This window comes from Saccostrea echinata, unplaced genomic scaffold (genome assembly GCF_033153115.1).
Source record: "Saccostrea echinata isolate AGI-Se365-2 ecotype Australia unplaced genomic scaffold, CSIRO_AGI_Sech_v1 ptg000036l, whole genome shotgun sequence".
NCBI lineage: Eukaryota > Metazoa > Mollusca > Bivalvia > Ostreida > Ostreidae > Saccostrea > Saccostrea echinata.
In genome coordinates, this window is record NW_026889785.1 from 1797673 (window position 1) to 1824499 (window position 26827).

At 34.0% G+C, this 26827-nt stretch overlaps 1 protein-coding gene across 1 annotated transcript in view; it reads left to right on the top strand.

The window, feature by feature from the left end:
• The window catches only part of LOC133199868 (unconventional myosin-Va-like), a 56740-nt gene that overhangs the window by 14316 nt on the left and 15597 nt on the right, over positions 1–26827 (top strand). The window contains exons 16-33 of the mRNA XM_061335687.1: positions 303–443; positions 2969–3066; positions 3794–3880; positions 4005–4116; positions 7149–7360; positions 7649–7763; positions 8026–8217; positions 9762–9851; positions 10271–10495; positions 11194–11287; positions 11376–11641; positions 12272–12355; positions 12655–12819; positions 15955–16131; positions 16841–16891; positions 17784–17910; positions 21370–21408; positions 22108–22297. Of these exons, the coding sequence (XP_061191671.1) occupies positions 303–443; positions 2969–3066; positions 3794–3880; positions 4005–4116; positions 7149–7360; positions 7649–7763; positions 8026–8217; positions 9762–9851; positions 10271–10495; positions 11194–11287; positions 11376–11641; positions 12272–12355; positions 12655–12819; positions 15955–16131; positions 16841–16891; positions 17784–17910; positions 21370–21408; positions 22108–22297 (2465 nt within the window). The remainder of the gene's footprint in view (positions 1–302; positions 444–2968; positions 3067–3793; positions 3881–4004; positions 4117–7148; positions 7361–7648; positions 7764–8025; positions 8218–9761; positions 9852–10270; positions 10496–11193; positions 11288–11375; positions 11642–12271; positions 12356–12654; positions 12820–15954; positions 16132–16840; positions 16892–17783; positions 17911–21369; positions 21409–22107; positions 22298–26827) is intronic.

The following is a 26827-nucleotide window of genomic DNA, read 5'->3' on the forward strand; positions in this document are numbered from 1 at the left end:
TTATCTCCCCTTACACATATATACTGAGAGCCAGTGAGGTCAGTTATCTCCCCTTACACATCAATATACTGAGAGCCAGTGAGGTCAGTTATCTCCCCTTACACAGCTGGTTTCTCATTTTTGTGAACATAGAGTCAGAATTTTTTTTTAATAAATAAAAACAAATTTGTGTTTTATGAGAACTTATGTTGTGTAAATATGTATACATACAATAAAATATGTTATGGAAATACTTGTAAACAAGAGTTAATGATATCTGTAGTTTGAGCTCATATATACCTCTATCATTTTATATGTTGTAGTTTGAGCTTGTGGCTGAGTTGTTTGAAGAGAAAGTTGATCCCAATGAGAAGAAATCTCGAGCAGGCTCGGCAACAACTCACCCCCTTAGGCAGGCTCCAAAGGGAGGGCGGGGCTCAAACAAAAAGACAGTTGGATCACAGGTCAGTACACACATACTCAGAATGAGTACACATGTACTCAGTACTAGAATTAAAGCAAAGAGTATTTATCAGAGTAATGTTAATGCAAACTCTTAATCAGTTTTCATACTGCTAAATTAACTGAAGCTTCAGAATGGTCCTTAAGCTTTAAACTAAAAAAATATTCTAATTGTGAAAGTTATAATGTAACATCGTGCACATTAACTTTCTGATTAATAAGGACTGATTTGTCATTCACCTCATTTAAAGCTTTAAGAAAAATATATTTGCAAAATATTATCATCTATTTTATGTGTATCTTGTGTAAAAATAAAATTTTCAAACCAAGAATTCAGATACAATTATCTTTCAGAGCTTTTCTCTATGATATTGAGGAATATTTCTGTGTTTCAAACATATTGTAAATGTATTATATTTAGTGTGTACAATATTTGGTGGAAATTGACTTTTGAACAAGCTGGCTAGATTTGATTAAGATCGTTTCTTAAAGTTCTTATTAACATGTATGTACATGTATATATGTGCAAGACATTTAGCATTGTACTTGAATTAGAGGAAGTTGTTTTCTGCCAAATGCGCTAAAAAGAATACACAGCCAAATGTGATACCTTAACAGTAAATTTAATCTGATGGCTTTATATCCACATTACTACTGAGTGTTGTTAATTTTTAGCAAGTACAGAAAGCCACAGTGGGAGATCAGGTATTGTTGTAGTGGTTACTATGGTTACCATACTAAACTGGTTCTCTGGCTTATATGTATCAATGTAGTGGGGAACCAAACTAATATAGTTCCAAGACCAGTGTAGATCACATGGCGGGAACAAAACTCATCTTGTTTACTAGCTATATTTGTTCCTGAGTTTGCCAGTTTTCCTGTTACTCAGAATTATGTTACACACACATGTATTAATGATGTTTGTTGCATATTCATATTTTTGAATTAATCCTATTCATTATTCCTGTAATCTCTTTAACTTAATCAGACCTTCATGTGTTTGTGTTGGGACTTCAGAGGTTTAATTTGGTGGCAAAGAAGAGAAGAATTACATAGTTACATTGAACAATACACTATGATATATATCAAAATATATAAAGTATAATGAGAAATTTTAATGTTCATACATTATAAGTGGTTAAGTATTGTATCACGGGAATTTTATGCTGCTTGAATTGTTGATTCAAAGCATTCAATTGATGATTGTAAAATGACAGTTGGTCGTTAATGCATTTTGTTGAGACTTTAACTAATGTAATTAAATTTAAAAGGTTAGTTAGGAAACATGTACACAAAATAGGGCAAGTGTGGATGTAAACATTTTTTTTATTTGATATATTTTTTGGCCATTTTTTGTACCAGCTTACATATACACGAGAGAAAAAGAGTTGCATGATTGAAAGCAAAAACTGACATAAAAAGGGGGGATAAACTAGATAGTAAATATTGTACATTTACATAAGTTCTAAGCAGAAGTATTTGTTTATACGGTTAAACTTGTCTAATCCGGCCACAACTGGTCCCAAAGGAATTGGGCGGATTAGACAATGTTCCGGATTGGACAACATTTTAAACAATTAAATTTATTGGAAGGGACTTTAAAGTTTACATCATATTAAGCAAGGTTTCAGAATTCACAACATCCGGATTAGACAAGTTTTAGTGTATATACATTATAATCTATTTATCTACAGTATTTGTGTTTTGGGTGTGATCTGCTTTCTCCATAACCAAGATTGTTTGTTTACTAACAGTTGCTAAGTTACAGAAATTTAACCAATAGAGAGTTTGTTTACTGATGGTGGTTGGGTTATAGTATATAGTCAATATAGGACAGAAGAAGTATACCATAGATCTTAATTTTAGTGATTTGTTTTTATTTAATGGCCTACATGGTTTGACTTCAGCAAAGTGATTAATTTGAATCAAATTTGAAGAAAGCAAAATTTATTAATTTTGATTTAGTACACGAATATTAAAAATTTCCTCTGAAAAGAACCATCAAATGAATTATGTCAGAAAAGTAGGTCACTGTATGTAATAAGGTAAAGCCATATATATCATGACCTAATTGCATCTCATTATGACATCATAATACTCATTTGAGATGTCACAAAAAATTCTAAAAATTTTAAAATGTACATGTATATTCCTGAAAATCTTCATCTTTGATTTTATAAATATATATGTACAAATGCATTCATAATTATACATGTATACTGATTCTTTTTTAGGATAAATAAAAACAAGACTGACTGTGACAATACATGGATCAAATTTTAATAATGTATTATATTTCATATTCAAATATGTGAAGTAAAATACACAGTTGTAATGATACAGAGTGTAATGATTTAGTGTCAAAAGTTTGAAGTCATTTGGTAACATTGTAGTTAATTTATTGCTATTCTTTGATTTAAGTTTAGGAGATTAGAATAACAAGATTAGTAATGCTAACAGAGTTCCAAGCGCTGCAATTTTACTGTGTTTGATCAGGTTCTATGATGACTTTTTTTGTTGTTTGCAGTTCCGAGAGTCATTACATAAATTGATGGAAACATTAAATGCCACGACGCCACACTATATCAGATGTATCAAACCCAACGACACAAAGGAGGCCTTCATGTAAGTCCTAACACTTCATATACAAACATTAAAAGCCACGACGCCGCAGTATATCAGATGTATCAAACCCAACGACACAAAGGAGGTATTCATGTAAGTCCTAACACTTCGATTCATATACAAACATTAAACGCCATGACGCCGCACTATATCAGATGTATCAAACCCAACGACACATAGGAGGTATTTATGTAAGTCCTAACACTTCATATACAAACATTAAACGCCACGACGCTGCACTATATCAGATGTATCAAACCCAACGACACAAAGGCATTCATGTAAGTCACAGGCCCCCATATACAAACATTAAATAAATGTGACAAAACAAAACTCCCAGAACTCCATCAATCTTGACTCCATTAATTACCTCCAACTTTGTCAAAAATCATTATAAAACATTCACTCTCTCTTGGTGTATAATGTCAGTTGATATATCCACAGAGACTTCTAACCTTACTCCCTTTATTTTCATCAGAATTCCAGTAAGGAATAAGAAAAGCTTGGGAGAAAAAGTTTTAGAAATCAGTCTTCTTCACAGTTACAGAATGTAATCAGAATAAATATATGGAATATTGTAGTATTTTCTGAATCATTTCTTTAATCCTCTAAATGTTATTGTGATAGAGTAAGATCCAGAATAGCTAGTATTGCTGCTTTGTTTATTTTGGACAATAAGGAGATCTGAAACACATGTAAATACTTCAACTCTGTTGTGTTGATGTAGATTTGAACCAAAGCGAGCCGTGGAACAGCTGAGAGCCTGTGGTGTGTTAGAAACCATAAGAATCAGTGCTGCCGGATATCCATCCAGGTAACTGTCCTCACCTGTACTGGATATAAGTAACTGTTCAAACCTATAGTGGTAGCCAGGTAGTTTATCCATACATGTATCCATTATCTATTTTTAAGGATTCTGATTGGTTGTCTATTTATAGATGGAGCTATCCGGAGTTTTTCCAGAGATACAGAGTCCTGGCTGGCTCTAAAGACATCAACAGGAGTGACCAGAGAAAGACGTGTGAAAATATCCTCACCAAAGTCATACAGGTAGGGGGATCCAAGAACTCTCTCACTTAATATTACTGTATGGAGCTGGGGGATCCAAGAGTTCTCTCAATTGTGTATAGGGTACTAGTTTTTGATCCAAATTTACCTCAGATGAGGAAGAAATCAAAGAATTCTCTCAGTATTACTCTCATCAGGCCAGGATCTAAGTATTCTCTACTGTACTTTTACAGTAGTAAGGTGGGGGTCCAAGAAAATGTCTTGGAGGGGGGGATCATAATCCGCCCCTCTTGTACAATCAGTCATTTCTTTGCATGGACATGATTTTCTTTAAGTTATAGATCTTCAATTCTGTACAAAAAAAATTAAATTTGACAAACTCCATTTCAGTTGTCAATGAGACCTTCATATATTGGTGACTCTACATTTAAATTATTTTATAATTTATTATTATGCGCCACGTTTGTATACAATACTGATGAATGATCTAAATTATGTATGAGATGACCTGATCTGTCTTTATATTAACTCTGTACTATATGTATGTCTACTTATGATGATCACTGCTCACCTTGATCTATCAGGGTAATGTGAACATAATGTATGAGATGTTAAGATCTGTCTGTACTATTTGTATGTGTACTTATAATGTTTATTGCTCGCCTTGATCTATCAGGGTAACGTGAAGAAGACACCACGAGGTCTCGAGGTATCAATAACTTCTGTTATTTCACTGTTATACATGTAACACTGTTCTATAACTTGTTATTTATTCAGTTATTAGTTTGTATTTTGAATATTCTTTAATCTTTATTATGCATATTTATTATTAATTTAGTTTGTATTATGAATATTCATTAACATGTTTTATGAATATTTATTAATTTGCATTATGAATATTTATTAGTTTGTGTTATGAATATTTATCAGCATTTATTCTGGACTCTTTTCTTTCTCTCTTAAGAGTAGTATCAGAGCTAGCCCATGATAGTCCATGATTTTAGGTTGGCATTGGGAAATGTATCCATGATTTTGTAGCAACATTGAATTTTTCACAAATAGAAAGATGAGTGCTTGTCAATGAGATTTTCAGTGTAAAGGCCAGGACTAAGTTTGACCTGTCTGGATATTTGGGTTTAATCTTCAATACAACTTTGTTGTAAATTAATGTAAAGTTTTGAAGGGAAAATGGAAGAAATGTTTGCAATGATTTGCAGCATGTGTATGAAGAACAAATATTGCATGGGATTGATTGCAATGTGTGTACCGGGCTTAATAGTATTTTCAGTTAGAAATCATTGTTAGCTACAGAAAATATTTTGTATCAATGGGGCAAAAAACCAAGATTTGTTAAAATTTACACATAATTATATACATAATAAGTGTTCAGAGATTACACAATTTACAAAACTTATACATATATCATAGGCATTGGAAGCAAATTGAAAATGGGGTGGGTGGGGGTTAAACCAACAAAAAAGTTTGGGGGGCTAAACCACAATTTTTATGACTATATTATGTCTATCTTTGCAAAAAAAAAGTTTCCGACATCTATGTTTATACATACTTAGTGCTCAGAGTTTACACAATTTAGAAGAGAAACAAGGATCTTGATACTGTATAAGAGTAATTATTCAATTAATAAGTTAAGTGTAGACTGAAAGGGTTGAAACAGTTGATGTTTTATAAATTACCTTTGGGTGGAATGGTATAACAAGGTTAAAATTCATAAAGTGGTTTGTCATTCTGAAATTGTCAGTAGGTGGATTAACAATGACTTACTGGATCCTATCCCCTACACAAATCATCATTTAAAGGTGCTTGGACACAGATTTGAAGTTAATATTTTCTCAAATTTTCTGTATAATTTCATGACTTATATGTTGCTATAGCATTTCATACTAAAATATAATAAAAATCTTATTTCATCTCGAATTTATTAAAACTTCGAATTTCTGGACGCGTTGGATTGACACATCCTTGCGCTTTCACATATTTTAATTTTATTCTTGTGGCAATTTTGTTGTGTATTAATGAAAAATATTAAAACTATAACCCAGAAAATTCAGAGTAGAAATGTTCGAAAGCAAAACCCACTCACAGTATTGTAAGTCCATGCTCAGTGGTGTGTGCAGAGTTTAACAATTGAACACACCCGGTGAATCGTAAACATTAACAATAACAGAGCTCGTGCCCTGTTTACAAAAACAGTTTACGTTTCACGGGTGTGTTCAATTTGTTAAACTTCGTACACATCACAGAGCACAGACGGACAATACTGGTGAGTTGGTTTTGCTTTCGAACTTTACTGCTCTGAATTTTCTGTATTATAGATGTAATATAACAAAATTGCTTCTTTTCTTATATATTAAGGATAAAGTTAAAATTTGTGTAAGTGTAAATATGTGTTAATCAAATGCATCCCGGAATTTGTAGTTCCAATAATTTCCAGATAAAATAAGTATTTAATTATAATTTCGTGTGAAATGCTATTTCAATATATAAGTCATGATATTATACAGAAAATTTGAGAAAATATTCAGTTCAAATCTGTGTCTAAGCACCTTTAAGGTCTAATTCCACAATTCTGTAGTCATCCATAAGCTAATATGTCTGTTTCTTCACAAGGATTATTTATACAGCTAACCATAACATTGCCCTGTGGAAATATAGGAATCTAACACTTCTAAGATTATGATTCTGAGAGGGGTATATTTAACTGTTAATGATAGGTCATTTAAGATATAGAAGAGAACCATTTCATTTAAATTTAAAAATTTGAAACTGAATGATAGTCCCTTTAAATGTCAGTCTGTTAAATGTTTGAAAAAAGCATGTTGCTTGGCAATTTCAAAAGTTGAAAAAAAAAACTCTTGGAAAGAGAATTTGCAAATGATTTTTGCATGGTTTGAATACCGTGGAAAATGTTTGATTAGTATCTAAGAACATGTTTTTTTTATCTTTTCTTCTTAATTCAAAAGATAGTTAAAAACTTAAAATTTTTGCTATTTTAAAAAAAAACATAAAATCTAGGCCGTTTTTTTTTTTTTCTACTTTCACTTTCATTTTCACAGGATCCAGACAAGTACAGATTTGGAAAAACCAAGATATTTTTCCGCGCGGGTCAGGTGGCTTACCTGGAGAAGTTACGCTCCGATAAACTGAAGGCGTGCGGAATCATGATACAGAAACACGTCAAAGGCTGGTTGGCACGACGACGATATCAACGAATCATGAAGTCCATCACCCTGTTACAGAAATATGGGCGGGGTCTGCTGGCCAGAAGGTCAGTTAAATTAATTTAAATAAGGGCAGGGATTTACTGGCCTGGAGGTCATTTTGATTTATGAATATAAAAATATGAAGGGGGGGGGGTTTCTGGTCTCGAGGTCAGTTAATGAATATTAAAGATATGGGTGGGGTTTGCTGGCTAGAAGGTCAATTGATAAATGCTGAATATAACTTCCTAACACTCTTCTGTGATATTCTGAATAAATATCTCTATATATATTGATGTAAATTTCTAACCTTCAATAGTCAAAGATAGTAAAACAATACATTTAATTTTTTTCAGACATGCCAAATTTCTACGGGAAACGTTTGCCGCCACTCGTATTCAAAAGCACTGGAAGGGTTACAAAGCAAGGTCACATTATATCAAAGTCAGGAAATCTACCATTATTATACAAGTAAGTCATTCAATTTCTTCATCTATTCCTTCTTTTTTCCTTCATGATTATAAAATCTTCCATATAGGAACTCTAAGAAACTGCTTATTTCTTGCCAAGAGATTGTAATCAGAGCAGCATATAATAAAACCTCACTGAATCCTTAGCATCTCGTGTCTGGGTCCATTGAATGAGACATTAAAAATAATGTCCCAACCTAACATATCAACGTGTATTTCCTTATGAAAACAACCATTAATTTAGCTTTGTGGTCTTTTAACAGTCAGCCATTCGAGGATTCTTTGGACGCATTCTGTTTAAGAAGGAGCTACATGAACATCGCGCTATCACGATTCAGAAACTTGTACGATCCTGGCTGGCCAGGAAGAGGTATAAGAGAGTGATGAGGGGGATCGTGTTACTACAGAGTCACTACCGACGACGCCGAGCCAAGAAGGAGCTTAAACAACTCAAGGTATGGGGCAAGAGTAATTGTTAGGGAGTGTTAATTATTGGAATTTATTTTGATTGTAATCACTGATTAAGCAGGGAGCATTCAATAATAGATGTGATCATCATATAGATTTTGTTTCAAATACATGTCATGATGTTTAATAGAAAAATTGAAATCCAAATATGAAATATTCTATCTTAATATACAGGATCCTGAAAGTTATAACTAATTTCTCTAATATTCAGTTGATGATTAAGGAGAAGCATCCCGTCAACTGAACTCCTTAAATTGATTAATTGCGTTCAGTTCGCAGATTTTTTAACTTTCAACATGTAGTTATTCTCTTTCGGTTTTTATTTTGTAGTTATGTACTTTCACTTTGTAGCTGTGTACTTTCAGTTTTTAGCTCTACTGGTCAGAGACCAGAAGAGCTTATGCAATAGTAAGGTGTCCGTCGTCCGTCCGTCTGTCTGTCTGTCTGTCTGTCTGTCTGTCCGTCTGTCTGTAAACAATTTTTCAAAACGCTACTCCTCCTACAGTTTTGGTCCAATTTCAATATAACTTGGCACACAAGTAGACTACACTAAGATACATAATTTAGTGCATCGGTTTTTGATTTCGATGGACGGTGTTGTCATGGTTACTAAAAATAGAAATTTCTGTGAAATTCCTTTAAAACGCTACTCCTCCTACAGTTTTGGTCCGATTTCAATATAACTTGGCACACAAGTAGACTACACTAAGATACATAATTTAGTGCATCGGTTTTTGATTTCGATGGACGGTGTTGTCATGGTTACTAAAAATAGAAATTTCTGTGAAATTTCTTTAAAACGCTACTCCTCCTACAGTTTTGGTCCGATTTCAGTATAACTTGGCACACAAGTAGACTACACTAAGACACATAATTTAGTGCATTGGTTTTTGATTTCGATGGACGGTGTTGCCATGGTTACTAAAAATAGGAATTTCTGTGAAATTCCTTTAAAACACTACTCCTGCTACAGTTTTAGTCTGCTTCTAATATAATTAGGCATACAAGAAGACTATACTAAGATACATAATTTATTGCATTGGTTTTTAAATTCGATGAACAGTGTTGCCATGGTTACTTAAAATAGAAATGTCTGTGAAATTCCTTTAAAACGTTACTCCTCCTACAATTTTGGTCTGATTTCAATCTAATTTGGCACACAGTTAGAATACACTACGATACATAATATGTATTTCTGTTTTTTTTTATTTGGGTGAATGGTGTTGTCATGGTTACCGGTACTAAAAATAGAAATTTCCGTGAAATGCTTTCAAAACGCTACTACTCCTAGTTTTCATTTGATTTCAATATAACTTGTCACAAAAGTAGACTACATTAAGATACATAATTCTATTTATTGTTGCATGTTGCAATGTTTCAAATCCAAGTGCTACTTTTCTTTTGTTATACAAACAGACCAGTAGAGCTACAGTCTCATCAGAGACTTCTGGTTTAGTTATGTACTTTCAGTTTGTAGTTGTGTACTTTCAGTTTGTAGTTATGTACTTTCAGTTTCATGCTTTGATTTCAGATTGAGGCTAAGTCTGTGGAACACATTAAGAATGTTAACAAAGGCCTGGAGAACAAGATCATACAGCTACAACAGAAACTGGATGCCAAGGTAAGGGAGGGGATCTAAAAATTGTACAAAATAGGGAGTGCATCTGAATCAAAATTGGGGTGTGGATCTGATTCAAAAAATAGGGTGTGGATATGAATCATAATAGTGTGTAGATACAGTATATATATATATACAGATACAGTAAATGATCAGTATTAGGAAGTCACCGTGATGTTGAATTAGAATTCTTTATAATTGAGATTCTTTATATCAGTTTAAGAAACAGTGAAAAATAAGGAAGTTCTTTATTACTAAGTTAACTTGTATGGTGCGAATCTGAATCCAATTATTGTACATGTGTAGAGTTTGTTTGAGATACTCAAATTCACCAGCAGATAAACAATTCAAATATAACCTACATCATCTGAATTATACATGGATCAGAAATATAAATAAACTCCTGCTGTCATTTATTACAGAACAAGGAGGGTATGACCATAAAAGAACAAGAGGTCTACATTAAACAACTGAAGACTGAGATGGAGAAGCTGAGGTCCTCGAGTGAGGAGGCCAAGAAGTCCTCAAACAAGATCACGGACCTGATACAGCAAATCAAGGACCTCCAGGAAGAACTCAGTAAAGAGAGGGAGGACAAGCAGGTCCTCATCACAGAAAAAGAGGAGTTAGTGAAGGAACACACACAGGTGAGAGAGAGAGAGAGAGAGAAACGGAGAGAAAGAGGGAGGACAAGTAGGTCCTCATCATGGAGAAAGAGGAGCTAGTGGAGGAACACACACAGGTGAGAGAGACAGAACAGGTCCTCATCACAGAGAAAGAGGAGTTAGTGAAGGAACATACACAGGTAAGAGAGAGAGAGGGGGAAGGAGGACAAGCAGGTCCTCATCACAGAGAAAGAGGAGCTAATGATGGAACACACACAGGTAAGTGAGAGAGGGGGGGGGGACAAAGAGGTCCTCATCACAGAGAAAGAGGAGTTAGTGAAGGAACACACACAGGTGAAAAAGAAACAGGGGAAGAGAGAGAGAAACAGGTCCTTGTCACTGAGAAAGAGAAGTTGTAAAAGGAACAAAGAGAGAGAGAGAGAGATGGGGCATGTAGGGGGCAGGTCCTCAAATTGAGAAAGGACTGTTAAAGGAACAGACACAGGTAACAGAGAGAGAGAAAAGGAAGAGGTTTTCATTACAAAGAAAGAGCTAGAAATAGAAAAAAACACTCAAGGAAAGATAGAGAAGGAAAAAGGAGAAAAAAAAGTCCTTATGACAGAGAAACAAGAGCTATGAAAGGAATACACACAGGTTAAAGTGAGAATGAGAAGGATTAACCTTTTACTTGTATTCATAAAGCAATATCTACAATATCTACCTATTCTTGTTTGTTACAGGTGTTAAGTAAGATGGCGGAGGAGAAATGTAAACTGAAGGAAGAACTAGAGAAGGCCAGCCTTAAACTACAGCAACAGGAGACCAGTACGGATGGTAGGGGGATCCAAGGTTTCTTTTGATTAATATATTAGAAATAGTGGTGGATCATGAATCTGCATAATGATTTTATTTATCATTTAAGATGTGCTAAAGAGGAAATTAGAGGAAGCTACCCAACAACTCCAGGCTGAGTTTGATTCCGAGCGTAGCCACCACCAGAGACTCGTTAAAGAGCACGCTCGACTCCAGCAGAGGTTCGAGAATCTACAGTCTGAGATGCAGATGGTAACATCACCACACGGCCACAAGCGGACTCCGTCTGACATCAGCGCAATAAGCCTGGAGTCCTACACCAGCTCTGCGTCCCCTGACGAAGTCAAGTACGAGGAGGAGGCACCGGAGGACAAGGTGAGAGGAGGGTTACTTAAGGTTCATTTACCTTCTGATAAGAGAGATAACTCTTACTACCAAAAAATTTATTAAAAGTACATAACCAAATTCTGACAGATAAGGTGAGAGCAGGGTGTTAAATAAGGTTCATTTACTTTCTGATAAGAGAGGTAACTCTTACTGTAAGGGAAAAATAGATTAATTCCCCCCAAAAATTGTAATATGCTGGATTTGTTTGCATTTTATTTATGACTTAGATTTCTTTTTGGGAAATCAGTGTCTTCAAAGCAAATTTTGTTTGAGTAAATAAAGGGATAATAAATCTTAAGGCTCAGACAGGCTTTGTAGATGATTAAAATGGACAAAAAAAATTTGGAGTTACCAAATAACAAGGCAGAGTACTACTGAATTGCCAGAAGGGGCAAATGAAGTTATTCAGTACTGTGTTTCAAATAACATAAGAACAGGCTAGAAAAGATTAAGAAATGAAACAAGGAAATGTGACACAGTTTTCTTTTTATGTTTCAAAATTATTATAATATTAAAAAAGATAAGATAGGATGGGTTATGAATAAAACAAATATTTTCTCAGAGAAGAAATGAATTTAAATGATGCACCATTATTAGGAATTTTGATGTTGATTGTAGGATCAAGGTTATGGTACAAAAAAGAAAAAGAAGGCACCTGCTCCTCCTGTACCAACAGCGAGCGCCATGGAGAAAGAAATGAAGGTAAAACTTTCTTCTAAAAAAAAATTAGAAACTATGTCACTGAAAAGAAATTAATTTTATTGCTATTCTTAATGAATGCCTAGAGAGAAATTAATTTTATTATTTTAAAAGAAATCCAGAGAACTGGGATCTTTGTATACACATGGTCAAGTGGATAAATTCTATTTCCACTTATATTTCTGTATCTCAACCATACATACTTCTTAGGAAAAAATTAAGTCTGTGTCTCAGTGGTGGATCCAAGATTCAAAATTTGTAGTTGCCTTGTAATGAGAGGTGGATCAAACTTTTTTTTGTAGGATGTTGATGTTGGTTTGATTCTGAGGCTACAGAACAAGATGAAGGAAATTGAGCAACAGAAAACAAAACTAGAGGAAAAACTGAGGCAGTATGAAGAAGAGGGTCATCCAAGGGCAGGCAACTCTGACGCTGTCATCTCAAACTCAGCTTTTGATGCTCTTAAGGTAGGTGTTATCATTACAGTACTGAGAAAAACACAGGAGTGGATCAAACGTTTCACCATTTCTGGGATGGATCAGTCCCTCGCCCACCCAAATATATATTGAACTCTTGGGAGGCTGCAGGACACAAAAAAGGAAAACTTTTCTTTTTGTTGTCAAATAAGAATTTGAATTGTCAATCTTTCTAGCATCAGATTTAGCCTCTGTCATAAAGATTTCACATTTATCCTGCTCCACTCATGCTAATTACCAGAATTTATTCTTATCAGCCAATCAAATTCCCAGAATTTACTCATTCTAGCCAATCAAATGTCAAGCATTAATTCCTATCCAGCCAATCAAATGTCCAGTGTTAATTCCTCCCAGGCAATTAAATGTCCAGCATTAATTCCTCCCAGGCAATTAAATGTCCAGCATTAATTCCTCCCAGGCAATCAAATGTCCAGCATTAGTTCCTCCCAGCCAATCACCAGACCTCACACTGTATGTTGTTCTTCCTTTTCAGTGTGCAAAAAATTAGTGTGTTTAATTTTAGGATGCATTTTTATTTTAATTTTTACTTTGTAAAAGTTTAAGAATTTGATTATAGTTGTGATAGAGCATGAAGTGTGAGCTGATGTTAAAGAAAAAAAATGTTAAATTTGTTAGAAATTTCTGTATAAAGTCTCAGGGGAGGTAACTCATTTAAAATTGAAAAACAGAAGAAAAAAAAAATCACCAGTAAATCTTGTAACTAAAGAAAACTTATCATCAAATTTTTTGCTTTTCTTCCTATACTTCTGTAAGATAAAATAAATTTATTTCTTTTCTTCACTTCTTTATTTCTTTTTTCTATAAAATCTTTCAAATTAAATCACTAAATCTGTCAACTATTACTAAACTACAGCTTCTATACAACTAGAAGGGCACTATTTCTTTGATATAAATAAATTTATTGATTCGGCAAAAGGAAGATGATAATTCAGAAAACAATTGACATATTAATTACAGAAGGAATAATTCTGTCTCAATGAATATTTTATGTAGGGAAAAGGGAAATAACTTTCAGGTTAAAGTTAGATAACTCTATTCCATCTCATATTTATCTCTATTTCCTTATGCAGGCCACACAGAGTTACAGACAGACAGACAGGCTGAGTTTTAACTTGTTCTCTGTCTTAAGGACATTTGTACTTACTTGTCTACATTATATCGTTGAATGGGACTTATTAAGATGATCTAATTATAAATCCTATTTATAGACATGTATATCTACCTGTTACGGCTATCTAAACATTGTGTACTGGACAGATTTCATTCATATTTATATTTTTTTTATTTCTACTTATTCCTTGTCTTTTTTAAAATTAAATTTATTTTTTAAAAGTGAATTGGAAAAGTGTCAAGATAATTTGACATTTTTATTATATTTCTCAATTAGCAAACCATTTTTGAATGTTGTAGATTTACTTAAGGGGATTTAGTTTGTTAAAACTTACAGAAGAGAAACTCTTCAATTTATACCATTTGTAGCCTGCATTGACTTTAGTGTACATGCAAAGTTTCAGAAAAATCTACCAGCTGGGTATTTTTAGGGACCATCTCAAAATACACATATTTATTAAAGGATTGTTTGGGGAAATCCATTTTTTTCTCACTTCAAAGCAAACACTACAAGTTTGTGCAATGCAAACCCTTCTCGGCCCTCTTAAATGAATAATCTACAGTTATTCTACAATAAAATTAGGTGTAAGCCTTACACATTTGAGCAAAGATTACTTATTTGAAATATATACCCATTATCACTCTATGAAAGAAACTTTTCCCTGATGATCAGTCATTCCTTGCTGCAGATTTTTTGTACCTGGTACATTCAAGTAGAAAAGGTGTCAGATAATTTTGTTGAGATGGTGTTTTTAGCGTGTTACAATTTGAATAATAAAATGTAAGAAATGAGGGAAAAGGTTGCTTGTTAACAGAAAACAGAAAAATCCCTGATTACAGCATGGGGGTTCTCATCAGGTAGCTTAACCAAGGAAGACAACTCCTGTATGACTTGAGGGATTAAGGCCTTTCTTTATCAATGCTTTAAACAGATTTGGGTGAATTTCTCTTGGTTTAAGTGCATGATCTGAGAAGAAAATGATGTGTTTTATCATAAATCCTTAACTTGTTTGAAATTTAATTATCTAAACCTCACTGAAGAATAAATCTAACATATATTCAGAATGGGTCTTGGACATTTTTAACATACATGCATAAAAAAAAATTCTCTGTTATGCAAAAACAGACATATTATTCTGTGTTCTGCTTGTCATTTAAGGTTGTTTACCTGTTAATTATTTGGAGAACTTCCTCATATAAGTTTTTTGTCTTTTTCCCATTTTTCTGAAATACAGGTGAGGGGCAATGCTTTATGTTTTAATGATAACAGTTTTAATCTCTTATCTTAAATTTAAGAACTGTCTCTCTCTTAAAATTTGTTTTAAATTGATTATGGAGAGTTGCATCAGAGGTCAGGTGACAGAAAATAAGACAAAACCCTAAACTTGAGGATGCTACATATGGCCAGACTGTAATGAGTTTTTGTATCAAGTCATAATTAGAGATGTGACGTAAGAGTTATATCCCTTACACAAAGTTACCTCCCCTGTTTATTGCTCATGTCTGCTGAAGTATTGTGTAGGAAATGCCCATGTTTTGCTGGGCATAGCTTAAGGTAGTACATTTAATTCAATTTTTGTTCAGAGTTTAAGTTCGATTTTTGTTGCATGCTTGAATTTTCCTTGTTTGTGTGTACTTGTCTGTGGTGGATCTTGAATTTTTGAATAAAAATTCAACTTGAATGTAGAAATTTACTTTATTAATCAATTTTGAATTATTACCATGTTTAATGATTCTTGTTATTAATTCATTGATTTAAAACTTAAAGAACCCATAGCAAATAAAAATAAAATGAAAAAGCAAACAACAAACTAACATAAACAAAAAACAATAAGCTTAAAAGAGAAAGAAAAGAAAACAACAGAGAAAAAAAGTGATGCTTCAGATTCAACAGAATATACCTGTACCTCTTAGATCCACCACTGAGGTTTTGTTTGATCACCTGTTTATTTTATGCACGAACCTTTGTATCTTTTCTCTCCGCTCCCCCTGCAGCAACAGCTTGTAAACGCGGACGACGTTCAGCTCGTGATCAAGTTACAGAAACGTGTGGCTGAGCTTGAAATGACAAAATCCAAGCTCGCTGATGAACTTGATGAGAGGGACGATGAGGACGAGGAAAAATCAGGATTTAAAATCACCACCCCCGAGTTTGCTTATAATAACTTAAAGGTAATGATGGACAGGGTTTCAGAAACAAAGAACAAACTGGTCTGTAGTTAGTTCTATAAAATTATGTCAGAGTCAACACATTTTAATGTTTGTTGTTAATGTTGATCAAAATTGTTCACTGTTCTTTACAATGACATGATAGCCCCCCCCCCCCCCAATAAAAAATTAAGTGTAGATTTTCTCCAAAATATCTCTGAAATTTAGAAATTGAACTTCAGACTAGCTGTGAATAATTCACAGTTAACTAGATGTGTAGTTTAACAGTAGTCAAGCTTTACAGTAAATGTTTTCCTTGCTTTACTACGCAAAATCACAATTTTTTTTTTAGCTTCTAATTAGTATATAGGTGTTGAAAGTAGAGTCTAGCAACTTAAAACCTTTTGTTGCAATTTGACCCAAATAATTGTCACATGACCCAGTAAACTGTCACATGACCCAGTAAACTGTCACATGACCCAGTTACATGTACCTAAGAACAGTAAGCTTTATTTCATGTGACCAAGTTAGCTTTTTAACAGGTGACCAAGTTAGCTTTTTAACAGGTGACCATGCTGGCTTTTTGTCATTTAACCGAGTAGCCTGTTCGACATGTGAACAGATTTTCTTTTTGTTATGTGACCAAGTTGGCTGTTTGTCATGTGACCAAGTTAGCTGTTTTGTCATGTGACCACGTTATGTCATGTGACTATAGCTACAGCCTTTGTTACAGAGTATGAATGGACATATAGACAAGGAACCTCCACATGATAATAAAGAGGAGGTAACTCTGAACGAAAAAATAGCATGGTTTGAAAAAGACTTTCTGGACAGTAATAGGAATGTAATAAATTATACAGTATTAGATTAAAAGGGAGATATCACATTAACAAAATTATCATAATAACCAATTGAAACTTAACCTGTAGAATCTGAAAGTTAGACCAGATGTAAAATTCAGTCTAAAATAAAACCTGGATTGTCTGCAATCATGAACATTATTAGTGATATGAATTTACATTATTAATAATTAGCATCTTGGATATTAACAATTGTTCATTTCGCATGAAAATCTCATGAGAAATCTACATGGTAAAATATAACATGCCTCTAAAAAATTGACAGAGAACCATAAAAATACATGGTGAAATCTGTAATCAGATCTGTTCCCCCTATAGTATAGGTTCTAAATTTATTGTATTTCCTGAGTCTTCCAATTGCATCACACATCCTCCACTCCCCTCTATATTTACCTTGAATGTTTTAAATATTATAAAATATCTGATATGAATAATAATAAGATCTCGTGCATGTATTGTGATATTTACTTTCCTGTATATTGAATTCTTTATTATTGAGAAAAATAATATTAATCATGTTGTGAGAGTTAGGTCATTCAGAAGAGAGAAAACTGAAATTGTAACCTTTGAAATTTCAAATGCAAGTATAATCTCTCACATAGAATATGGAATTCTTATTCAATTTGTTTAAAGAGAGGTAACTCTTACAAAATTTCTCATTCAATTTGTTTAAAGAAAGGATACCATTATGAAAATCTATAACCCTTACAATATTTGATGCAAGAGATAACTTTTTCAAAATTTAATTAAAAAAGAGAGATAACTCTTACAAAATTTGTCTAAGGAGAGATAACTCTTACTGGTTCTCCTAAACAGATGCAGGAACTTCAGAATGAGAATGATAAACTGAAGAGAGAGGTGGCGAAGTTAATGAAGTCCATCTCCCAGAATGTCAGCTTCGAGAAAGGAGGAACTAATTCCCCCGCCGGCAAGGAGTTTATGGGTAAGTCTATTTATAGACATTGGACTTGTGGTGACTTGTGATTTTATTGCTTGCTCAGAATCAGTCTATGTGGTGTTGTGTTACTAATGTTGAAATACTAATTTTCTTGCTTTAATGTTTATCTTATTGGTTTCTATAGCCAGAGAATGCTTAAAGTCATTTTTACACTTTATTTCTCGGGTCAAGAGGGCATAGCACCCTATTTAGTCTAGAACATTTTAATGGAATAGAAATAATCAAATTAAAAAATTTGTCAGTAAACTGTAAATGTATTATTACTTGTATGAAGTATATTTGGCAAAAATTAATTTATTAATAAGTAAGTGTAGATTTGATTTCTGAATGTCCTAGATATAGATATATATATGTAAAGACATCTAGCTATATATTTGATTATAATAAGCAGGTGCAGCTCTTCCTGAAAAACGCTAAAAAGAATACACAGCCAAATATAGTACATTTACAGTAATTTGTACTTATTTGTTTTTCTTTAGCTGGCCAGTAGAGAATTCCTAGTTAGTGTTAGGGTTATAATCTGTTTACACTAATCTGTAGTTATTTGTTTCTTTAGCTGACCAGTAGAGAATTCCTTGTTAGGGTTATAATCTATTTACAGTATTCTGTTATTATTTTATTCTTTAGCTGGCCAGTAGTGAATTCCTTGTTAGGGTTATAATCTATTTACAGTATTCTGTTATTATTTTATTCTTTAGCTGGCCAGTAGTGAATTCCTTGTTAGGGTTATAATCTATTTACAGTATTCTGTTATTATTTTTTTCTTTAGCTGACCAGTAGAGAATTCCTTGTTAGGGTTATAATCTATTTACAGTATTCTGTTATTATTTTATTCTTTAGCTGGCCAGTAGTGAATTCCTTGTTAGGGTTATAATCTATTTACAGTATTCTGTTATTATTTTTTTCTTTAGCTGACCAGTAGTGAATTCCTTGTTAGGGTTATAATCTATTTACAGTATTCTGTTATTATTTTTTTCTTTAGCTGGCCAGTAGTGAATTCCTTGTTAGGGTTATAATCTATTTACAGTATTCTGTTATTATTTTTTTCTTTAGCTGACCAGTAGTGAATTCCTTGTTAGTGTTATAATCTATTTACCATATTCTGTTATTATTTTTTTCTTTAGCTGACCAGTAGAGAATTCCTTGTTAGGGTTATAATCTATTTACAGTATTCTGTTATTATTTTTTTCTTTAGCTGGCCAGTAGAGAATTCCTTGTTAGTGTTATAATCTATTTACAGTATTCTGTTATTATTTTTTTCTTTAGCTGGCCAGTAGTGAATTCCTTGTCAGGGTTATAATCTATAATCTATTTACAGTATTCTGTTATTATTTTTTTCTTTAGCTGGCCAGTAGTGAATTCCTTGTTAGGGTTATAATCTATTTACAGTATTCTGTTATTATTTTTTTCTTTAGCTGACCAGTAGTGAATTCCTTGTTAGTGTTATAATCTATTTACAGTATTCTGTTATTATTTTTAGCTCACCTCGACGAAGTCGAGATGAGCTTATGCTATACCCCCGGCGTAGGTGTCGGCGTTGGCGTTAGCGTCGGCGTCCCAGGTTAAAGTTTTAGGAGCAAGTCCCATTCCCAAGTAACTATAAGCCCTACCTGGACCAAACTTGCATGGATGATGCATCTAGGGATGGACACTACCAAACTTGCTTCGGATGCTGGATCTGACCTAGATTTTCCAGATGAGTGACCAGGTTAAAGTTTTAGGAGCAGGTCCATTCCTTAGTAACTATAAGCCCTACCTGGATCAAACTTGCATTGATGATGCATCTAGAGATGGACACTACCACACTTGCTTCGGATGCTAGATCTGACCTAGATTTTCCGGATGAGTGACCAGCTTAAAGTTTTAGGAGCAGGTCCATTCCCAAGTAACTATAAGCCCTACCTTGACCAAACTTGCATGGATGATGCATCTAGGGATGGACACTACTAAACTTGCTTCGGATGCTGGATCTGACCTAGATTTTCCAGATGAGTGACCAGGTTAAAGTTTTAGGAGCAGGTCCATTCCCAAGTAACTATAAGCCCTACCTTGACCAAACTTGCATGGATGATGCATCTAGGGATGGACACTACCACACTTGCTTCGGATGCTGGATCTGACCTAGATTTTCCAGATGAGTGACCAGGTTAAAGTTTTAGGAGCAGGTCCATTCCCAAGTAACTATAAGCCCTACCTTGACCAAACTTGCATGGATGATGCATCTAGGGATGGACATGGCCACACTTACTTCGAATGCTGGATCTGACCTAGATTTTCCAGATGAGTGACCAGGTTAAAGTTTTAGGAGCAGGTCCATTCCCAAGTAACTATAAGCCCTACCTTGACCAAACTTGCATGGATGATGCATCTAGGGATGGACACTACCAAACTTGCTTCGGATGCTGGATCTGACCTATATTTTCCAGATGAGTGACCAGGTTAAAGTTTTAGGAGCAGGTCCATTCCCAAGTTACTATAAACCCTACCCGGACCAAACTTGCATGGATGATGCATCCAGGGATGGACACTACCACACTTGTTCAGATGCTGGATCGGATCTAGATTTTCCACATGTGAGACCAGGTTTAGATTTAGGAGTAGTCTCATTCCCAAGTAACTATAAGCCCTACCTTGACCAAACTTTCATGGATGATGCATCTAGGGATGTACACTAACCAACCTGCTTCGAATGCTGGATCTGACCTAGATTTTCCACATGAGTGAATTTTAGCCATATTTTAACCAAATTAGCATGGATGATGTATCTAGGGATGGACACTTCCAGACTTGCCTTGGATTCTGAATCTGATGTACATTTTCCAGAAGAGTGACCAGGGTAATTTTTTTTGGAGTAGCTATATAATATTATGGCCTGTTATGATTAAACTTGCATAGATGGTGCATCTAAGGATGAAAACTTCCAGACTTGCTTTGGATGTTGGAACTGACCAAAATTTTCTTGATTACTAAACAGGTCAAAAGTTTTTTGAGCAGGTCTATAATTAAATCAAACTTGCATGGATATTGATCTTGCGATGTACCCTAACTAGAAAAAAAATATGATGTGAAATTTGCCTTACTTATAGATAACATTCGTCGAGGTGAGCTTCGTAATCTTTGATTACCTATGTTTTTCTTTAGCTGGCCAGTAGTGAATTCCTTGTTAGGGTTATAATCTATTTACAGTATTCTGTAGTTATTTTATTTTTAGCTGGCCAGCTGTAGAGAATTCCTTGTTAGTGTTGATTAGTTTTCTGTTTTCTCTTTCTATATATTCCTTCTGTCTGCATGCTTCTCTTCACTGTGATTGGTTGATTTGTTGTCATGTGATCTCTGCTTGGTGTGTGATTGGTCCTCCCAATAATCACTATTAACTGTGAAATGATTGGATGTTACTAACAACATGCTGTGTTTCTCTCTGCTTTGATTGGCTGATTTTAAAAGATGCTAAGAAAATAGAGGATCAAGTGAAAGTATTTAGAGGTAATGATGTTAAATAAAGAAAAAGAGTAAAATGCTATTGTTACAACTAAAAAGAAAAAAAAAGAATCACAATTTATAAAATTGAGTTAAGGTCAGCAAAGTCACCAAGTACTGTAAACCAACTATTATTCGTGTCATCTTTTATTCCCAAATTGTCAGTTTGAAATCAATCCGGGGCAATTAATTTTCGTGACTGAGGAAACATTCTGTGCAAATACAAAGCAAAATAATTGGTTCGTGGCGATTAATATTCACTAGTAAAACTAGGTCACAAAACTTTATTTATCGCACATGAATATTTATCGCACACGAATAGAAGTTGGTTTACAGTATACAGACATATCGGGTCACCAAGTATACAGACGTATCGATATGCAGTGGAAATGGCTCCGAGTCCTAGTTATCTTTGTGGCTTTTTTTCAAAATCCTATCCATTCAGTGTCAAAATGGAAACAATACTATTTTTTTTTCAGAAAGGCAATATAATTCAAGCTTAATTGCAATGTTCGTCAGTGTCAGAAGAAAAAAAAATCTTGTTAGTCTTAATATTTAACTTTAATATTTACTCATTCATCATTTATCAAGGCATAAGTTACAACGTTTGAAACAAGATTTACCAGATTTATAAATTTTGAATATGCACACTTCAAACATTGCCAATATTACTGCTGAGAGTGAAGATTACTTTGTTGTTTACAGACCAGTTTACAGCGATGGCTGATGAGTTAGACAGACGTCGCGAGGAGTGTTTACAGTTACGGGCAATGTTAGCAGAGAAGAGCATCACAACACACGCCATCGCAAAAGAGTCGTACGGAGGGAATGATGACCTAGTTAATGAAGATAATGAGCTAGCGCTTGCTTACAGAACTCAGAAAGAACTCAACAGGTAAGATAATCTCTCATTCAGAGCTCAGAATAAACAACAGGAAGTTGAAATGAGACTTGGAATTATGGGTAAGTACTAAGTAGAGATATAAATAGATATGATATAAGTAGATACTCAGTAAAATATGAACAGCAAGTCAATAGACTTGTAGATCTCTGAATCAAACCTGACAGGTGAGTGGATTGAAAAAAACTCATGTGATACAAATTCATCTGAGCCTGCATGAAATGCATGGGAAAAAAATTGATTGGTGTTTATGTACTGAGTATGAGAATGAAGAAATCAGCCAGTGTAAATGTGTGCTCGGTAGGTAAGTGAGTTTGCTTGGTGTGAGAGTGTACTTGACATGTATATTAGTGTGCTCAACAGATGTGTGTGAGTATACTCAACAGATGTTTATGTGAGTGTGTTTAGCATGAGTACGAGCATACTGAGTGCACTAGGCAGGCTTTATTTGTGTACAAAGTTATTGTATGGTCTCTATACAGTGAGGAATAGAGAAGTTAGTGTGGACTAAGGCAAAAACAGTAATTCCTGTGTCTATATATGACAGAGAGTTAATTTTTTGCAATCACATTCCCTGAAAATGTCAAGGATTTCATTCTTTGCCACCATGCAATGAAACATTCCTTTTGATAAAGAAGAAAGAGAAGTCTGGCATCCAAAGTAGAGAACTTTAAAGATAAAGGGGGTGAAATGGCCCTACATGCACATCAGCAGCATTGATGTGTTATACTGTGCTCGATTGGGATTTCAACCTAGATCATCAATATGTGACAGCAGACCTGCCTGCCTATATATCACAGATAACAATGCTGTCCTGTATCTATCAGTTTCTGAATGATGATGACAGATAGATGAAGCTAAACTTATGGTAAGTTATATCCATTTAATATATTTATTGAATTAATAAAATAAAGCTTTTTAAGCTATTGAGTGGATAATACAAGTGGTAAATGTTATGATACTTCAGATTGTATTTACCGGTAGATTGTTTGGGGTTGAAACCAGTATACATAAACTTATTAATTAGATCTAGGAGGTCAAAGGAGGGATGTTTGGTTCCTTGTTTAAATGTTTGTTGACATTCTTTTTGAACTTTGAGACCACTCAGTCCATAAAAAGATTGTTGTGGGGGAGGTTTCACCTTAGATTACAGGTGGCAGTCTGTCCTTGTTACCTGTGTCAGGTATATGAATCCTGGTTGTTTGATCAGGTCTGACACAATCCATACATTCTCTGTAATGCTGACTCTGTCAGGTACAGATCTTTGTAGTAGAAACTGTATTAATTAAGGAACTCACTCTTATAAGGAGAAATATTTTGATAATCTGTATTTTAATGATTTCAAAACAGTGTGCAAAATATGTGATTACAACAATTGTATCTTTAATATACAATGACATGTACCAATATCCCATCACCTTAAAACTCAATGCAAATGACTGTGTAATTATATTTCAAATTTGAATCAATGAGTGACACAATTTTTTTATGTATGAAATTAAGTATTAAATCACTGAATCCCCCACACAAATTCTTACAATTAATCATCTGATTTAATTAATTGTCTGTAAAAAAAAAAATAAATAAATAAAATAAACAAAGTGTGAAAACACTGGCAGGGATTAAAAATAAAAGGAATTAATTACCTAAACTAATTAACATTAATTACCCTCTCTTGACATAATTGCATATATAACCACAGGTAGATTTTAACACCTTGAGAGGTAAACATTGAGTCAGGTATAATTGAGTTTTTGTTACCTATTTATTTCTCTGTTTACAATACAAGGTAAATCTACTGTGTAGTACCTATTTATACATAACTCATTGTCTACAAGCCCCAGTGTTACATACAGAGATAACTAAATTCCACCGTTTATGTACCGGTTTTAAATAAGTCAGGATACCTGGTTTATATTTCCACCTGGGAGTTACTTGTGATTATCTTTACCTGGATTTACTGAGCTTTGTTCAATCTTCTTGCTGCAGGTAAAATGTATCTATTAACTAATCATTCTGTCTGTTAATTAAGATTTTCTTTGGTCAGTTGATTCATTTTATTTCTCAGACAGTGTGTTTTTATTTCCCGTGAGCTAGAATTGATGTATGATGTGTGTGTAATATGGCCGATTAGATTTGAATTTCAAACAAATTTAACTGGTAACTTAAACATGTGTTACATGGTACTTTGTTAAAAATCAATAATAATGTTTGCAATATGCATTTTAAACAACTGACATTGTATCAACAAGTGTTACCCTCTACATGTTAAAATAATACTCCCTTTGTAAGGATCAGAATCCAGTTATCAGGACAAGAAACCCCCACCCCTAAAGCACCCTGACCACTAAGTCTTCTGTAGAGGGGATTAATATAGTAAAGTACAAAAAAAAATCCAAATTTCAACTAAGGTAATTTTTTTTTTGGCAACAATATTTTCAAATGGAAGCAAATTAATGAATATCGAACCACTGAATTTACAATGCATGAGGTTAATAGTCAGTCAGACCCCCCGTGTCTCACTAAGAGAGGATTAACAGATATGACAGCTTTCTTCTCCTCCCACGCTCATGTCCCTTCTTCCTCCTCCTTCCCATTCTTTCCTCATGCTCATCCTCACATGCAGTTTCCTCATATCCATCCTGAGGATTCCATCTCTGGAATTTCAGGGTTTTATGCCCTAGCTGTACACAGATGTGTTTTGCTTGTTTTTCTTTTGAAATTGATCACTGTTTTTATCTTCAACTTTTTCGTTCAATTTCTCCTTTCTGTCCACAAACTCTCAATCCCCCCCTTATCTTTATCCCCCTCCCCCATTTCTTTATCCACTCTCCCTTGGTGACTGCATCTTCCAATTTTCCCCTTTTAAACCAGGAGTTCTGCCCCCTTTAACTGAGTTAACCATCACACTCATGTGGTCTACTATGAATACATTGAGCTCTCGGTATTAATCTGCTAAAAGAAAACAGCTAGTCTTCTGATAGAATTTAATCTTTAATTTAATATTTTCTTTTCATGTAGATTCGTTTCACATAATACATAACCTGTCATTTACAGCCAGTGTGACATAATTGCCCACTGGAAATTTCAGCATTTTAAATTATCTCTATAAAATGCTTTAATTCTTTTGAAGGGATTTAAATGTATATTGAAATGAATATCATAGTTAAAAAGAAACCTAATGAACAGTTTAAAATGAAAATGTACCCCATCACATAAGAGAATCCCAGACCGTTGGTGACATAACTATTTCTATACAATCTATGTCCATCTTTTGTATTCACTCATAGATGTGTATTGAGTGGGTTTAAATAATTACCTTTGATAACAAAAACAGGTTTTGATACAATCCCTGGAATTCAACCAGGCATGCTACCTGTGTTAGGTACAAAAGATTCTAGGGAAAAATCAGGAATTTAACACAAAATGAACATGAAACGTTGAGGGGTCAGGTTAAACATCAGAACAGAGACAGGAAGTAAGGGGGGACACCATTATTGTGTTTGCTTTGTAATCGGTGATAATTAATGAATTAAATGACTCCGATGTCCGTTACAGAGAAGATGCAGAGGTATGTATGTGTTACCCTAGAGAGTCAGACCTGGGGAAGTTTTAAGATAATTTCTGTGTTATAAGTTTACAAACCCTGGGGTGGATTATGATGACATTGTGTGACGAGTTCTAGGGGTACATTGTGTGTTTGAGTTCTAGGGGTACATGTGATATTATGCCTGACATGGATATGTGATATAATTATAAAATTTCTTGAGATAATTGGAATGTGTGTTTGAAACTCTTTTGTTTATAAGATTATTCAATGAGCTTAAAATAAACATGTTGATGGAGTGGACTATACATGAAACGTGCAGGACTAAAGGTTGCAGAAATACGCTAGGATGATTTCTATAATATCTGAATTTGAACAATAAAAGGGCTTAAGTTTACATAAAGAGGACATTCAAAGAGATACACATCAATAGATTATTTAAAAGTGCAGACAGTGTCTTGTGTGAGTAATGTGTAGCTTTCATTAATGAACTTTTCCAATATAACCAGGGATCTCGATTGTCTGTATTACAGTTTTACTTCCTAAAATTCTGCATCTTTATTTGTATATTACAGGGAGGAAATGACTATTTTTAGTTTAATAATACTTTAAGGTTTTAAATGCATTTTTCATTGGTTGTCAGATCCATTCATCCCCCTTAGAAAACATTTATGAAGTTGTGTAATAGTGCCCCCCCCCCCCCAAAAAAAAATTTAATAGCTTAAAGAGTCCCACCTATTATTATTTAATTAATAAGTAAATTAAAACAGACATGATAAAGACAACTTTTATGGGTCATCATAATATACTCATCAATTAAAGAATTTCTTGACCTGCTGTACAAGGAAAGGATATCCATTATCCTGCAGAATTCTGTCAAAGGGCCCAGGGTTTATCTTTAATGGATAAAGAAAGGTGTAAACCTCTCTCAAAGACTGATCTTTTTAAAATGACAAAGACAGCACGGTATCGGAGAC